This window comes from Seriola dumerili, unplaced genomic scaffold, assembly GCF_002260705.1.
Source record: "Seriola dumerili isolate Sdu_G_001 unplaced genomic scaffold, Sdu_1.0 BDQW01000155.1, whole genome shotgun sequence".
In the NCBI taxonomy this organism is placed as follows: domain Eukaryota; kingdom Metazoa; phylum Chordata; class Actinopteri; order Carangiformes; family Carangidae; genus Seriola; species Seriola dumerili.
Genome location: NW_019174410.1, coordinates 1,708,340 through 1,726,597, shown reverse-complemented (window position 1 = coordinate 1,726,597; position 18,258 = coordinate 1,708,340). Strand labels below are relative to the sequence as shown.

Here is an 18,258-nt window from a genome sequence, read left to right as displayed (position 1 = left end):
ACAGTCACATATATCAAATGTCGGGTTGTCAGCCCTTCCATTAGAAAGCAATGATTAGAAACAGTGGAAATCATTTTAACTTGAAGATAGGAATGTTTGACTTTATAATGAGGAGCAGAGGATGTGGGAGCCAAGAAGTTAGACTGGAAACAAGGCCAACAATCTGCAGGTCTCCATGAGTTGTTATGTTCCCAACAGCCAATTTAGATCCTGGCGCTGTGGTAATGGATGACACCGGCTGATTTCAGACACCGAGCCTGGCATAAAACTGCCATTATTTAGATGAATGTGAATGCATTTCCCCCATCTCTGCTAAAGTCATTCCATAATTCAATTCAAATGTAAAAGCCCAGCATGCATTTCAAGTTGAGGTTGCACATTATGTGCCAAATTGAATATGCAAATGCAAAGTCAGTTTCACACGTCAATTTTCCTTTTGCATGTCGGGGTTTTGCATCAGATTACACCGCAAATACATGATAGATACGATTTATAATGATTTGATATTATTCATAACTTATTACTATATATTAAATTATAACTATATAGATTTATAATAACATTTCTATTCAAATTAGAAATTAATTTGAATTTTGATGCCTTTGTGAACAGTTCTGCCTTCCATACCGTCCACTTTAACTTTATTCAGGGTGTAAGTCAAAGGCTTCAGGCTGTTGTATGCTGTGCACAACATCGCACTTCATCCAGTATTTATGCTGCACGGTGGCGCTGTGTTTGTTTGTTGTTCCTTTTTGTGTTTAGTGATTCTGTTATATGTGCTATTGTGTGACTTGTATTATGCATGGGTGGGCGTTTTATCTCAGTGGTGATTTGCATTCTGCTTGTTGAGAGGCGTATACAGTAGGCTGCATGAAGGCAGGCAACTCTCTGAACTGTCAGTACAAACACCACGATAAGAGCATGAGAGGTTGTGACAAGATGCTTGTGGCTCTCTTTGAAGTGTTTGATAAGGAAAGCACATTATTGGCTCAGTCTGGTGTCACGGTATATAGCACCTAAGCTGATTTTGTTAATATCTGTTTCGTATTAAACTGTCTGTCTGAGAGATTTGTTTTTGAATTAATAAAATATATCTACTTGGTTTTTGGGCCTATATTGGTTTAGTAGTTAAACACAAGAGAAAGAGGTTATCTTAATGTCATCTTTCTAAACAATTTGTTTATTGTTCATAAATTGTGAATATGATAACATGTTAAATATCGTTAAATGTTAAATATGATAACATAGTAAAATTAGATTGAACAAAAAGACAGATCAGAATATGCTTCAGTCTAATACGCTCCCACGCAGTCTCTCTGTTTGACATTATACTTGGGATGAAATTAAATCAATTCTTGTTTTGAATTTTCCATAAGGCCTGTGTTTGGCTTGATCCCAGCTCTCAAAGGGGGAAATCACCCCACAGAGAAATATACGCACTCAGCCGTTATCAGGCAGCGTTCATTGACATTCAGCTATGGTCTCTAATCTAATTTAAAGGCTGGTTGCCTCAGGCTGAGTTTGTAAGTTTGAAAGCCTTATCAAAGTAATACAAATGGAGATTACTGGATGCGAGTGTCCTGATCTTAATAGCATATTAAGCCTGTGAGATTTGGTTTGGTTTCAAATTAAAACATCATTGTTTTAAAGAGCGAGTTATGTAGCATTGTCAACTTGAGAGCAGCGCTTTAAATGAGAGCACTTTGCTTTTTGATAAATGGTCTTTCATTTTGGTATTTGCTGCATTTCAATACTTCATCTTGAACGTCTGTTTATAGTGATGTGCTGTACAAGAGAGGACAATATTTCTGTCAAGGTTCATCCCTTCATGGAAATAGGGACATATGTCTTGTCATGTCCTCTCCTGCTTCCCCATTTATAGGCAGCAACACAGCTGTCACCTACATCATATGAGGGTTTGTGTCTTTCTTTGTGTGTGTGTGTGTGTGTGTGTGTGTGTGTGTGTGTGTGTGTGTGTGTGTGTGTGTGTGTGTGTGTGTGTGTGTGTGTGTGTGTATGCATGCTGATCTTGTTTTTGCCCTCAGGTGCAGTCATTATGAAAAAAGTGTGGCCTTTCATAGTCTACAATCGTTCCCGTTGCTTTTCTGAATAACATTAAACAGTGTGGGCTGAAGCCTTTTCAGAGAACAGCACTGAGTATGTGCAGGGTTGGAGTGTGTGGTAATACATAGGGGTCAAGCAGAAAAAAAAGAGGGCAGGGGCCATTGTCTGAGTGGAGGTGGAGGGGCGGAGAGCTGCCTCTTCACAGTGAGGAAATATGACCCGAGGGCTCCTGCCAGCTCCTGTGAGATCACATGTGACAGAAGAGAGCCACCTCCACATAAATCTCCTTCTTTATTGCTCCTTTCTTTTCCTCTCCTTCATCTCTCCCTCTTGCTCAATATGCAGAGTCCTCTGAATGAGATAAAGATAAATCACATATTTATTTTCAGGCAGCGTGTCACTTGCTCCTCATTCCTCTCCCTCAAGCCCTTTTGTGCTTGTGCCTTTGCTGTGAAGGTTATGAGGAGTCAAAGGTCTCCTCCAAATGTATTTTGTGTAATAAAAGCAGCACCTTTGGAAAAGTGCTCCCCCTCTCCCTGTGGGCTTGTTGTCTATTTTTATATCAGCTGAGGACAGGCCCATCAGTTTGCTTTTGCCTCAAGAATAGATGCGGGATGTTGTAGTCCACAGAAGGGTACTTGTACTAGAATATTATTCTATTTGCTGTGTAAAGATCGCATTAAACAGACAAGGCCAATTGCACTTTTATTTAAAAGCTGCAACAATAACATGAAATTTCATCGAGCTGGACAGACGCTACCATAGCTTCAACATCCTGTACGTGTGACTTGGTGTCAGTTTGTTTTGCCCTGGGAATGAAATAAGTAGCTAAATAATATCGCTGGAGAAGAACCGGGAGGTGAGAGGTTTGGAAAATTTGCTTGTTTCACGAGAAAATAATGAAAAATGTGACCACCAGATGTCCCTATTCACTCTCTGGTGCTCATCTAGCTTCAGTAGTATAAGTCTATCTTAGAATAAGACAACTAAGAATAAGAATAAGGTAACTGTTATGTCCACACAACAGAGTTGCTGTCTGTCTGAACATTACATGTATATTTATATTTACATTTATTCATTTGGCAGATGCTTTTATTCAAAGCTAAGGGACAAGAAAGTCAGGTACAACACTACAGCTTCAGTGCAGTAGGAAACCTTGGTGTCAGAGCGAAGTACCACAGTGAATTCTGCCCAAAATGCAACAGAAAGAAAGAAAAAAAAAAAACAACATATCTTGTTGATCATTTGAGGAGCTGTGTCATTTAACCAGAGTACCAGATGTGCTGGCTTTCAGTTCACTGCAGAGCATGTCCGCAGGGGTAGCCAAATAATGAAATGAAAAACAAGCTATTTTCCACTCTGTCTGGGAAAAGATGCTGCCTTGGACACATCATTCATTACATATCATTAGATGATTCAGTTCACGCCCTTTAGACGCCGCCTTCCGGTGCGCCTCGGAAATTCCAGTGTTCGACTGTGGTAGTCCTCTGTACTCAGTACGATTTGGCTCCCGGGTGTTTTTGGTTGGAAATAGGATATAAATTACCACGCTGACATAAAGTAATCGTTTGTAGAGGCTGTTGCCTTCCATTACAAACACACATTTGTAAGTAAAGCGACTTTCCAAACGTTACCGCTCAGGTAATTTGTCGTCTCGTTCATGTGTTCGTAGCCCCCTGTAATTTACCACTTTCCCGGCCGCGCTGGAAGCCCGCACCCCCCCCTCTCCCCTCCCCTCTCCTCTCCCTCCCCCCTCCCCCTCTCCGGTTGTTTCCAGCAACACAGTCCAGCAGAACAGAAGTAGCGTACTAGCATGGCGCTCGGAGCGGTTGGAGTTCCGTTGTCTCGCCCGTGTCCTTTTTTTTTTTTCACGTTAGCTTTTACTGAAGTAATCTGACAGAGGTGTGTTCACACTCTACGTTGAACGCCTTTAAAGGGAAAAAAACAACAGTATTTTTCTCTTGAATACTCCAGATAAGTGGCTTGTAGATTCCAGGTAGCTTGCTAACTAGTAACGTTAGCAAGGAGGCAAAAAAAAAAAGAAAAAAAAAAATTGGGAGATACGAGGCAACAAGAGGAGGAGTCCTGTTTTGGAAGAGGTAAGATGAATTGTATTTAGTGGGCGAATTACTTTCAAGTGTTTTTAGATAAATTGCTTTCTGTCCGAGAAGTTGTAAAGACACATTTTCAAGTACGTATGCTGTAAAAACTTCGAGTCGTCAGTTACTTATCGGTTTACAACATTAAAGTAGCCCCCCCCCCTCTCACCCCTCGTTAGCGATCGACCGTTGCTAGCAAACTTAATTTAAAATGTATATTTGTAGTTTTGATTTCTCGAGTTAAACACCACTGCGCAGAGTAGTAATGTCGTAAAAAAAAAAAGTCACTAAAGTACACGTTTTTCGTGCTGTTAACTGTTACGTAATATTGACATTTTTTCCCTGGAGTAACGTTTCACTACTGCCGTACAGGCTGGACGCTTTTGGATTTTTTTTTATCATTTAAATGTCTTCTTATGATGTCAGCATGTGTCAGATGGGTTACCCCAGGCTGACTTTGTCATAGTACGTTTTTATTTTTCACCAGGCAAAGTGTGTTGACTGCCTTCTTTGTAAATTCCTCTCTTATGTTTTTGCTCTTGAAAGACAAATCACAGTCTTTCACTCATGTACTGTTGCTGCAGGTTTCTCTTTCTGTCGCGCTCATGTTGTTTTAACTGTCAGATCACAGTTACCAGGTGTAGTCATCCGCTTTGGAGTAAATTAGATTAACTTGGCCTCCAGTCACTTACACGGTGATCTAATGCCAAACTATAGGGCAGGAGTTTTGTGTTTGTTCAAATGCTGTCAGATCATCACTGAGCTACGGGATTAAATGTGACTGATGGCGTCAGTTTTTCTGTGCGAGGACTGAAATGTGCTGTTTGTTATGCTCAGCAAATAATGCAACACTGCTTAGTTTCAGCCATATGTGGTGTCTGTTGTGTGCACACAATGACCTGTTTCTTGTCTGTACAGTTGATTAATCTGCTTGTCTTGACCCTCTTTTTGTAGCTGATGCAGATGCCATGGCCATAGCCGAGGTATGGGAGTGACGTGACAGTACTGGTCCTGCTTCCAAACAAAACTCTTATCAGCATCATGTTTTTCTGCTGAAGTCGAGGCAGAACACGCAGAGAATGGACGAGTCAGTATTGTTGGATTTGCTTGAGTGCCCTGTTTGTCTGGAGCGGCTGGATGCCTCGGCAAAGGTTCTTCCCTGTCAGCACACCTTCTGCCGACGATGCCTCCAGGGCATCCTAGGCTCTCGCGGCGAGCTGCGTTGCCCAGAGTGCCGGACATTGGTGGAATGTGCTGTGGATGAACTTCCCAGCAACATCCTCCTTGTGCGCCTGTTGGACGGCATCAAGCAGAGGCCTCGGAGGGCTGGTCCTGGGGCTGGAGTCTGCACAAATGGTACGCCTGGAGCCGTGGCCAGAGCACATGGCAGTGGAACCAGGGACCAGGGCACCCCAGGAGCACAACCCCAGCGAGCTCAGGCTAAGAGCACCCTTGTCCGGGTTAGTATACTCAGTAACTAAACATGGATCAGTGAGCATGAATCTGTGTTTCCCATTGTTAGGGTCAAGCTGAAACAAAACAGAGAAAATCTGTGTGGATTAAAAGCAGCATGTTGCATTACTGGCTTTCTAATCTTTGCTGCGGATTAACTGTTGATTAACATGGTGATCCAAAAGCCAGCCAGTTGACCAGCAGCCCAACAATGCTGATGGCAGTGATTGAGAGCAGTTTATAGTTGAGCCAACAAATGAGTCTGCTCTCTGCGCCGACTGCAGCCGGGCTTTTTCCCGTAAGAAGGGCGTGCAGTTCTTTCATAGCTGCTGACAATGCCATATGCCAAAGTCTCTCCTACACTTGAGATCCTGCTGTTGTGTTGCTCGTGAATGTACATGAGAAACGCAGGGTGGGGTTGTTTTATCTGCATTACTGAGAGCAGTTGAACAGTCAGAGAAGCAGGGGGAAACTGTAAAATGCTAGGAGCCTGTTTTTCAGTAGTGTCTTTTAAACACAGGGAAATAGGAAAATAACACCTTAGATTCCTTTTTGTTGTAAGCTTCCATGAGTACAAGGAACCATGCTGACCTTAAAGCATCAGTATTTTTGTCCTTCACAGATGAAAGCAGGTGCTGAAGACAACAGCTTTGATGGCATGTCTTGCATTAGTGTTTAGATGTTATTTTAATGTCGTTTACTGAACCATTAACAACAAAATGATCTTTTTCTATATTATTTACACTCCTTTATGGGAAAACCAATACACATTATATTCTTGCTTTTATGTATTATTTATAAAACTAGAAGTTTTATATATATGTGTGTGTGTGTGTGAGAATGTGCTACTTTCCTCTGTCCAGACTATTTGGTATAGGAATATAGCACGGTTCACACCAGAGAAAAATGTTAACATTAGAAAGTCAGTAATATTGTTTTTTCCACCTGAATTGTGAAGATTCTTAACATTTCCTGCTGCAAATTTACTCAAATCACACTTAAGATAGTATTTGTGATGGTATTGCTTGATCAGTATTTCACATTTAAAAACCCGACTCCAATAAAATGAAGAAGACCCACGGGCCCCTGTTGGAGCAGCTCTGGTCTCCGTGTAGAGCGGATAGGGTGGATGAACAGGTCAAGGTCCTGTGTAGAATCACTGGAATGTCAGAGCGCTGATAATGTATCTACCGAGCCATGCAGGTACGAAGATCAGAGACCTCGCTCTAAATCGCTACCGGGGGACCCGCCTCATTTGCCATTCTATGACTTCAGAGGACTCGTGCTCATTTCAAAGCCATTTTGTGCATTGCGGAATTTCCCCTTGATTCTGAAAAGCCTGCTTGTTGGTGATATATAAAAAAAAAAAGGTGGACACTTGAAACTACCATATTATTTCACCCCTCCCCTGTTTTTAAGATTGACAGTTGATTACAATCCCTCAGTAGAGGCATGGAGGGTACACTGCTCCGACATGCACACGCCATATCAAAGTGTTGTGTGACAGTATGTGTAACTGTGAGAAAGACGTTTCCTATTTTCCTCGCATTTCCAACAATTTTGTAGGATGTCATGTTTCTGACTAATGGCGTCTCTCAAGTCTGTTCTGCCGTCTTAAGGCGTTCTGCTGATGACAGAGAACAAGAAAAGACGTGGTTGTGCAGGTGTAAGATTTTCAGAACATAAAAGGCAGAGATCAAAGCTCTTGCTGACTGCCCAGCCTGGTCTCTGGCCAGTGCTCCATGGGGACTGAGCGCTTCAATGCCCCTGGGTGACACCCTCATTCCCACTTCTGTATTGTGACTTGTCTGTCCCCTGATTTTTTTTTTTTTTTTTGGGGGGGGGGGGTATCAAGGCTTGAAGCAGCTCTTCTGGTGCCGTTCTTATATGGCTGGGAGGGGAGAGCAGTGGGGTCTTGCCTGACAGATGCACAACAGGGTTTTGTTTCGGGTCCCCTCTGATCTTACGGACTGACCGACACTTGTAGAGTGGCCAAAAGAGATTGTGTGTGTGTATGGAAGACTACCAGTAACAGAAGCTGATGAGTGTTAAGTGAAGGCGTCAGGACCAAAAGGGTCAAATGTTTAGTGAGTAACCTCGTACAGTCAGCTTTCTGCCCCCCCCCCCCCTTAAATCTCTAGGGTGGCAGCAGTTGTTTGACACTCTGTCCTGGCATTTCTTTGATGAGGGGAATGAAAGGGCTCGTCTTGAGTGTAGCGCTGTGGTTGTCTGGTCAGGTTGATGACTCACCTCAGTGGTGCTCTGTTACATGGATGTTTTGTCTTCCCCTCGCCCTTGTTGACTCATATAACACAGTATTTTGTTCACACAGATTGAAAACAGATAGCTCTGTGGTATTTTTGTGTGAGAGCGAGCAGAGCCATCGGAGCTGTCTGGAAGTCAAAGGTCAGGGTTCAGGAGTCATGGCAGTCAGGGGTCGGAACCGACGAGTGAGAGGAAAGAAGAATTAGAGAGAGATTTCTGAGGATGTCTTTAGTTATCATCATGGAGCCCTGGAGAGTTGAGCCTCTTCTCCCACAGACTTAAAAATAGACCTTTTATGATAGTTTCTTAAAAGTTGTCATAAAAGCTTTAGTTTTCATTTGTAATGGTGGTTGTATATTAGCCACAGTTTAGAGCTCTAATATGTGGAATAATGTTTGTGTGATAATGTTTTGTTTTTTTTGTGAATATATTTTATTGGCATTTTGGGAGTCATCACAATACATTTAAAGGAAAAAACAGTGACATGAAATGCTCCTATTATATGTGTGATAATGTTTTAATCAACAACAACAACCTCACTTAACCACCTACTGGATGAGAGCGTGTAATCTTGTGTATGTGTGTCTGTCTTTGTGTGTTTAGTTGATGGGAAATGACACACTATTCTTCCCTAAGCTCTTGGGAATGTAATTAGGTCATTGTCTTATCTTTGGTAATGAGCACTTTATACAAGGAAACTTTTTTTTTTCCCTTTTTATAGGTCTCTCATGTTTCACAGCCTCTTCCTCCTGCCATTATTTCTCATTATCTTCAAATCCACTGAATTGATTTTAAGCAAACAGAAAGAAGAAAACAGCTTTTTAATCTGGTATTATTCTGATTGAAGGAAGTTGTCTCCTGTCTTGTTACCAACAAGACATTGCAAAGTTTTTTGTTCCTCGGTTATTTTTAAGTTTAAGTTTGCGTGTTTTTGTCCTGTCATTTTTGTAGTTGATTTATTTCTTCAGAGAGAGGGAAAAAAGAATGCTGTTTATGGGTTCCTTATGTAGAAGTAGTTCATTAAAATTCCTCTGCACCTCCCTCGTTTGAGGTCGATGAGTCACACTGGCCCTCTTTGATGACATCATACTGTTGTTGAAGCCTTTCCTCTTCGCCGGCTGGCTGACCTCTGCCTGTGCGACAGAACCCCATCATTACACCCTCACTCTGCCCACATACTGGCAAACTCTTACTTACTGCTTTCCACTGGGAATTTTTCAAGAGGGCCTTGGTCTACTCATTCCTGTTGCTCTCTCAACATGCTCACACTTTTCTCTTGCCTCCTCTGTATTTCCCACGGAGGTCCACAAGTAGTCGTGACCTTATGGACAGTGTGTGTCAGGGATTTTGGAGCCACCTGTAATTTTCTCTTATGAGTCACTGACACAAGCTGTATTTTTATTTTTTTTCACCATATTTCTGCCGTGTACCTCCTCCCTCTTTGCTGCCTAAATCCAGACTGGAGCCTGTTAAAGGTCTAATGAGATTAGAGTTTATTAGACAGTGAGTCGGCGCTGCTCCCCATTCTCCTCCCACTGCTGACTGCTGACTCTCATTCTGAGGAAACAAAACACTTGTTATTTCATGCAGCAACCTGTGTCTACATCTCCGGATGCGACTATATATTTTTACATACTTATCTGATATTCCTTAAATCAGTTTGTTTCTTGTTGACAAAGGCAGTTTTTCAGTGCCAGATTGTAAATTATATTTTTAAACATATGTAAATGGAACGTAAAAATGTGGAACCCAGAATCCATAAGTCAGTTTCTTATACCGCCAATCCTGTACAAGCTCAAGTGGAGTGGAGGCTATCCCATCATGCATTGGGCAAGAGGAAGGGTACCTGGACAGGATTGTGGTCTGTTGCCTTGCTAACATACATTGACAAACACATTCATCATCACTTTCACACCCGTTTGTAATCCTCACATTCCCCACCGTTCTTACCATGTTTTGGAAAACATACACAGTGTGTGTGAGCAAGTGGTCTGTTATGCAGTGGGATGTTATTGTCTTCCACGTATGGGTTTACATAATCCTGAAAGAGAACTTCAAAAGACCTAATCATGTGATTAAGGTGCAGCCACGGCCTCCTTATTGTAGGGTTACGCTGCTCCCCAGACGAAGGGTGTGTGCCTGTCTTTGTCTTTTTTTGGGCTTTCAAGGCTTTTTCCACACACATAGAGGGAAGAGGCTGTTCAGTCTCCCTTTAACCCTCTGTTAACTCCAAACAGAGCAGGATGTTTTGTGTTTGTGTGTGTCACTGTTTCTCGTCTAAACACTGGGCTTGTCTCGTCTCGTCCAACTTGCCAGCTCACGTTCACGCTCTCTCCACTAAACCTGCTTTAAGTATCACCACGTACATCTATGTTGACTTTCTGTCTGTTCTTTGCTGTTCAGACATTCAGTGTTGATCACAGACTCACAGGTAAATGTGTGGATTTTAAAGGACAGCAGAGGTCTGTGTCTGTTATATGTATGTATGTATAAATACTAACATAAATAAATAAATAAATAAATAAGGTCTGTACCTCTGTTGATAATCATGCATGCAGGCAGACTCAGCTGTAGCAGTTGCATAGACATAGTTTTATATTCATGCAGAGTATTGGCCATCTGGCCATTATTTTCTGCATGGTTTGGACTATATGTGAAATGGTGATTACATTTAATTTCATTGTATAGGTTTTTTTAAATTTAGTTTTAGTTTATTTATTTATTCAAAAGAGACAATGCAATTTAACATAGTTTCAGGGTATGAAACTAATGTGTTGCACAAAGAGTTTATAGCTACTGCTATTTCTTGACTCCTGTCTCCAGTTGGACTTTTACATGTATAATGTAATTAAAACAGCACAAAACAGACAACACACAATTGATTATATCCTACAACTGGCTAAAAAATATACAGATGTACAGTCTAAAAAGAGACAACAGCACAACAAGCTACAAATAGTCAAACAAAGATAATTGATAATAAATACAATTAACTAGAAATGAATACAGCTCTGGTTTGCTTTTATCCAGCACTGAACCTTTGTTTTGTGAACAAAGGTGTGTTAATTGTTGTTATTTACAGTGTTTTTTTCACACAAAATTCTGGGTGGTCCACCAACCAAAAATGCCACATTTGTCCACAACCCCACCCCCATGCCTTCTCCATCCATATCTCATCTCCTGCTGAGTCTGTCAGCATGACAATAGTAAGGGAAGCAGCCGTGACCTTCGTTACCACAGTGCTATCACACCTGTGGGGGCCAACGAAAGCCTTTCTTTACCGCTTGTTTTTCTGTGTGTGGTCCAGTGCACAAGATCCTTGGTGAAGAAATGTTATGACCGTGTCTCATCAGCTGTTTGTGTTACAGACTGTGCTTATACTCGTATAAAAATGCATTTTATACCAGTATATAAATGATTTGAAGTCAGATGGTCTCCTGGTTGGGCGTTATGCATTGACACCAAATTGTTTTGTAAGTGTTTTTATTCTTTTGACTGTTTTGTCAGCTGGTTGACAACATATGTCCCATTGTGCCCCCCCCCACCCCTATTCCCAAGGTGCCCCTAATACCTGCCTGGCCTTAACAGAGCAGTTTGACCTCTCACCCTGTGTTGTGATTGGTGGAACAGGACTGGCCATCCACGGGCTGTTTGACTGCTGGCATGTTAAGTGTTCAGTTCCCATCCCTAAGGCAGAATCATGATGTGCTGGGAATTTAGTTTTCAGTTGTTTGACCTCTGACCCAAGAGCTATTACTGGCTCTTGATGCATCTTCAAGCAGCAGTGGCTGCCTCTGGCTCACCTTGCTGCCATGTGAGAGATGTGTGGTCCCAGATCTCCTTCTGAGATGGTAAAAAAAAAAAAAAACTAATTCTGTCAAATATTTTGAACCTTTTCCTCAGATCTCTGGCCTTTCTACTGTAAGCCATGTATATTTACTGTTCTGCTGTATGCGGAAAAGTTCGCTGTTATTCTTTCGAGGCCCCGAGGTGCAGTTAATCTGCATTTGTCCCCTGAGTGACATCTTTGTACAAGCTGTGAGAACGAACTGGCCAATCTGCTTCTGACTCCAGAGAATGAAGTGTTGCGTACTTTAATTTGAGTGATTTTTTTTTTTGTTATATCTGATGTAAGACAGACAGTATGGATGTTGCCGTTTTGGATCAATTTATATGTTTGGAGAGATTCATTTTATAAAGATTCCTCGTCCTAAAATCTTTTTTATGTCAAAATTTTTTATCTTTCCAATCCTGCAAGAGACTGCAACTGACGAATATTTTCATTTTTGTTTATTGATTTATCTGCCAGTCATTTGGTCGATAAAATGCCAGAAAAAAACCCTGAATACCCGAAAGCTCCAGGTGATGTCTGATGTCAGAAATCCACAGCTGTTGAGTTTACAGACATAAAAACAAGCAGAAAATACTCTCTACATTTGAGGGGCTGTGTGGAGTAATTGTCATTTCTGTTTGAAAGAAATGACAATTGTTCCGTTATGAAAACAGTTGCACACTAATAACTTCTGTTTAGTGATTAATTGATAAATCGTTTGAGCGCTAACGAGATGTTTCATTTCCAACACAGTCTTTTTTTTTTCTTTTTCCAGTGGTTAGACAACAATTAATCTGTGTTTTATTTTGCGAGAACGAGCGACAGAATCTTGAAACAGCTTCTTGAAAGCCTGTGTTCTCAGTTACTGAGTGTGGGGTCTCTCTCGCTGACAGAGTGTGATTAATTATTGAGGTGGACTTGAATAAGAGAGAGCCCTGACAAAGACTTGGGTTTGGTGGTGGTGGTGGTGGTGGGGGCGTTTTGCCATCATATGCTTTCTGCTCACATCCCACCAAAAGCACTGACTAGATAACTACATTCACACTTGTATCCAATCATAACTGTTCTGATTAGAGGAAAATGCACTTTGAGCACTTTTAGACAAACGCACACACCCAGCTGTCTGTGAGTGTGTGGCCTGACAAAGTCGTGACAATGTTTGTTTAAATGAGTCACTGACTGATTTTCTAGATCCATGAGGGCCCATTATTCTGTACACACCCACAAAAACACAGGTGTGTAGCCGCTGCATAAACGGACCTGTGACAACGCTACGGTGAAATGTCAGCACAGGTTTGAACCAATCAGCAGTATTTTATTCTCTGTGGTAGGGAGGTGTGATTTTCACACTGATCATGTCAAGGAGAGGCCCATTAGCTTTCATGAATATGGACGTCCTTATTAGTTTTAGAGGCTCTAGCATCTGTGTCTCCTTCCTCCCCAGAGCGTAATGGTATTACTGTGGGCTGAGTAACCACAGCACCCTGGGGTTTTAGTAATGTGAGTCTGTGCAAGCAGAATTATCTGCTTGTCAAATGTCTTCAGTCTTATGAGCCCTGACCATGTGTCTGCCTCTAATGGTCAATGTGGCCACGAACACTCAACACTGAGATGGCTATGAAGAGCATGGATTCCTCACAAATGCTCATTTTCTTTTATACTCACGGTGCTCACCATACAGTTTGGTCTGTTTTGATGCTTAATATATCATCCTGTACAACCTGAAGTGAACTCTTGCAAAGCTGTAATAATGTACCATAATTGTTTTTAAAGACTAATCACACAGAAGACCAAGAAACTAGTGACGGCCCCAAACTGAGACTTCTTCAGATTTGCTCCTTGACACTGTCGCTCCAGTACGTGACAGCTCACTTAGCATTGAGCGGAGATGGAGGAAAGCTAGCAGCTACATGTGACATCTGGGTTGAGTCGAGGGCAGAATGGACAAACAGACTCACACACTCTCTTAAGAAAGTGAAAAATGGCCGGTGCTGTGCTGCTTCTCGAGTCAGAGAACAGATGCAGTGTTTGTGCCCTGGCTCTTTGCCATCACTGTGTCAATATCCTGGCTTTGTTTGTCCACCGTAGAGGCGTACAAATACCAGCCAATGCAAGCAAATGTTCTTCAGTTGCCCACTAGTCTGACATGTAACACTGGACAATTGAAAGATAAGCATATGACGAACAGTCAGACATTTAACAAAGATAACCAGTAGGATTTATTTAGGATTCTGCAGCCTACAGCGTTGGTAGTTGTCTAGTTCCTTGTCAAATCTCCCCTCAGTTCACAACACTGTGTAAATCAAAGTCAGCCTAAGCAGAGCAGAGCAGAGCAGAGCAGGTGGCTCACCCTGAATGACTAAGAGAAACAAAAGGCCACAGACACTGCACGCTTTCACCAGCACAGTGGAGAGTAATGTGCGGAAATACTTAGTATTCAGCTCATATTGACTGCTACTCAATACACAGATACTGTGACATTTGTGAACTAATCCCTCCGTAGCTTAGATACAAGCTAACTTCCTCTGTACAACACTTCTCTTAGTGCTAATCCGGGTTTTTAAATTTAAATACCTGAGAAATAAAAATACCCCTGCTCTTATAATCTCATTGCACACTGAAAAAATGCTTAAATCTTCTACTGAGTGGTGCTTACTTAGCTATTGTCATGGGTAGTGTATGAAAATGTTTTCATTGCAATTGCGGGATACAGCACATCCCCTCCAGCCCGGTGTATTTAAATAGATCTTAAGTATGAACAAAAGAATAAATATCACATTTCTTTGACTGATTTCTTGATCTGGGCTCCCAAACATTTTAAATCATCAGTTCCTGAATGTCCCAATACGGGTGTGTTTGTGTCACAGAAAACCATGTTGTAGGTTCAGGATGGAAAACAGTGCTTCCTCTCCTTGCCTCATTTTGTTTTCAGTCTTCTGATCCCACACTGTTTCTCTTTCTCTCTCTCTCTCTCTCTCTCTCTCTCTCTCTCTCTCTCTCTCTCTCTCTCTCTCTCTCTCTCTCTCTCTCTCGCTTCCTCGCTCTCTCAGTCTGCTCTGAAATGTGAGCGGGTTCCTGTGAGAGCTATTGTTAAGCCCGGTGTATGAACTGGCACGGCGTTAAAGAGTTCTGTTCTTTCAGTTTTTAGTCAGACAAGCAGACTGGGTGATCCCAGGGCCACCCAGCACCAGCTTGTACCCCTCATCTGAGGCCAGCCAGGTAAAGAAAACCGGCCCGTGAAGAAAAAAGCCTACACAAAGAGATGTGCCAGTTCATGTGCAAGTGGTTTCATGTAATTGCATTTTCACTGTAGAGCCTACTCATACGCTCAAAAACACACGATAGCTTCATGAAAACCTCATGTGTGAGAGCTTTACTGTGTGTGCATTTGCTCTCCCACAAATCCATACTCCCTTCCTGCTGAAATGACTTTCTGATGACTGGTCTGTAGACATGCACAGTGCACCCTCCTCAGAAATGTCTTGATTGTATGCCCATGTGTTTTTGTAGACTCCACCACCACCTTAAGACAGAAATCTCAACGTAGTTCCTGGTTGTGCACATGGCAGCCTTATGGGGCCTGTGCCCCGACTCCAAGAGGGATGGCTTTGATCATAGTCTAGCACCCAGATTCTCATGAGCCCCCTGGCTACAGCTCAAGGTCAGGAACTTGCAGTAAAACTGTAGATTGCTGGGGTCAGTGAGTGGTTACCCCTGAGATGTGTTTTCTAACCGGCACTCAGGGGAGTAGAGGATATCGTTTCTCAGAGTATATAAGTATTAGACGAACTGAGAGATGCTTTCACTGACCTAGGAACATGGAGGAACATGAGGAGGAACAGGAGGATAGTTTCGAGGGCTTTTGAAAACTTCCTGTTCTTCTCACATGTGATCCAAGCCTCCATCTGGCTTCCAGACTGCTCTGAGTGTTTTCGTGCCTGCAGACTAATGTGCTGGACCTCATTTGGTATGTAGAGAGGGAAACAAACAAGCACAGTGAGTTGTCAAAGAGTAAAGCTCTTGGAGAGCTTGAATGGTTTATTGCCTCTTTCCTTTCTTAAAAAACGCAGTCAAGTAGATAAATGATTCTTACCACACTGAGGCTGAGTATCACTTAGATTTTATGCAATCTGAATTCTGCTTGTTTGATTGTGTTTATTGAATTCAGGAGCTGGCTCAGTGGAGAGAGACACAACAAAAAAATACACTAGTTGTCAGGCAGGAATTCATCCTGGCTCAGCATTTATTAAAATGGAAATGTCTGTTTTTTGTCAGTGAAATCAATACCTGACAAGTTCAGGTAATTTATTATACTGATGTACACATATAACATGATTTAATTCATGTATAATATCTCCCACAGTGGCTTGAATACAACCAGATAACAGTTTGCTGGTTGACAGTGAATTTGACACTTTAGTATGAGCTGATTCTTTGACATCATAGTTTCGCTTGGAGCTGCAATAAATGTTCTGTAATATCAGAAGGACTTCCTCCTTTGCATTTTTTTAATGATTAGTTTGCTGTGTACGTGCTTTACAGGTGGATTTACCTTTGGACAAAGGCTTAGCTGTTTCCTCCTGAGTCATTATAAGCTAACCGTCTACTGGCTGCAGTAGTGTACAGACAAGAGAGTTTGGTATTGATCTTGTTATCGGACTCTGACTTTTTTTTTTTTTGGCATTCGTCCCAAAAAAATGTTGGACAATTTCTTTTTAGGTGACAGCCCATTAACCTCACCACCGCCCAGGGCGCCGTCGCTGCACCCTCTCCCAGAATTGACTGACTGAATGACTCTTTCACAAGATTCACCGCAATGTCAAGAGACCCATAAATAGCCAAAAAAAGTGCTCCTGTGTGGAGTTTCCATAGAAACCAGAGAATGGAAGTTTTTCCTTTGTCTCATACTGAGAGGGAGACAACAGCTCCAGATGAGTGCGCTGTGTCAGGAGGTTCTGCTGTGACGGGAGCTGCTCGTCTGAAGGTCTCTGCATCAAAACATGACCCGTTAATATATTGTTTTTCATGATGACATTTAGTTTCAATGGGACACTTTAAAAATGAAGGGAGAAGAGAGTGTTCAGCTGTCATTCACCACCTTTATTTTGCCCACCAATGAGGAAGTACCACACAGATATTTCTCCGCAGAAATCAAAACCCAAAATGTGCCATAAATACAAATTTCTAGTGTCAGTAATAAACCTATTCTCAATACAGATTTATCTGCAACACAAGATTCTTTATAGATGAACACACTGTTTATATAAAAAAAAAAAAAAATATTAAAATCCCACACAACCACTTGGATAATTTCAACTTCTGCTCAGATTTTTATGAATGTGATCCAAGTCTCCATCTGGTGAGCTTGGTTAGTTTTGACGGTGACTTCTAAAAAGGTTGATTTGTAGCTTCTGGCTCTCATAAACTTGATACTACCAACTTTTATCTGCTTCTGTCTGTCTGTGTTGTTCCTGTATTTGTGTGGAGGCGGTAAAAGAGGCTCGCTCTGCAGCGGTCATTAAAAAAGCCATTAGGAATCAATTTAAACTAATGCAGCTCTAATGGAATCAAGATGGCCCATGCCTTCAGAGTTCCTCACGCCCGTCATGTGTCAGTGCTTGTGCTACAAGCGTTGGTGGCAAAATCTTCAGTAAGCGGCAACAAATGTCCCATGACCACCTGGTCAGTGTGGCAGATGCTGCTCCTGCTCTCTCTGGTAGAACGTCTGACATGTCTTGGCCTGGTAATAGATGTGGAAGGGCAAACCAGACAGAAAAGCCCCCACCCCGCAGAGATCCTAGAGGTGTCCATATGGGAGTGGAGTCATGTCTGGCACTTACACACAGGGGGTTAAGGTTTCAGTCTGCGGTGGTTCCACACAACCCTTGAGCTGCTGACAGAGCAGAAGTTGCCTGTAACTTTGACGTTTTAACTGTAAAGAGAAACTGCTGTAGAAGAGCGGCTTTATCATTTGTTGTGTTGTTTGGTTGTCTGACCCATGTTCCAGTGCACAAAAATTCACCGGTGTTGAAACCTTACCTTTAACAGCCCCCAAAGGAGGCCCTATTTTTGTCCTTAAATCGTCTTGCAAACATTACTGTGTAAAGGTAAGCTGTTAGCGTAATTATCCTCATTTGACCTAGCCTTACCTCCGCGGCACTACACGCATGCATGGATTGTGTTTTTATGCCTGTCTGCCCACTGGTTGTTGACATTTGGTTGTGCTGTCGAGCAGAACACTTGAGTAATTCAGCTATAATCCAGTGCTGTGGAAGAGAACACTATAACAGCCAAATCCCTTTAGCACACAGGTCTAATTGTATTATCTGCAATACAGGGGTAATTGCACACACCAGCTGATGCTCTGCACATTGGGCCTAATCTCTCTCTCTTTTCTCTGTCTGTTTATCTGTCTGTCTTGCTGGTGTGTTAACAGAATTGGCACTCTCTGCTGCAAGAAAATATCGTGACTATATCGTGAAGTTGAAGTGTCACTCAGGGTGTAAATGTTTGAATACCGATATACACCAGAGCAGCCCAGCGCTG

General features: G+C 42.1%; 1 protein-coding gene across 1 annotated transcript in view; it reads left to right on the top strand.

Moving 5' to 3' along the window:
• The first annotated feature begins 3,947 nt into the window (after positions 1 to 3,947).
• Positions 3,948 to 18,258, top strand: part of sh3rf1 (SH3 domain containing ring finger 1) — a 31,964-nt gene continuing 17,653 nt past the window's right edge. The window contains exons 1-2 of the mRNA XM_022751531.1: positions 3,948 to 4,163; positions 5,118 to 5,623. Coding sequence (XP_022607252.1) covers positions 5,243 to 5,623 — 381 coding nt within the window. The 5' untranslated portion in view covers positions 3,948 to 4,163; positions 5,118 to 5,242. The remainder of the gene's footprint in view (positions 4,164 to 5,117; positions 5,624 to 18,258) is intronic.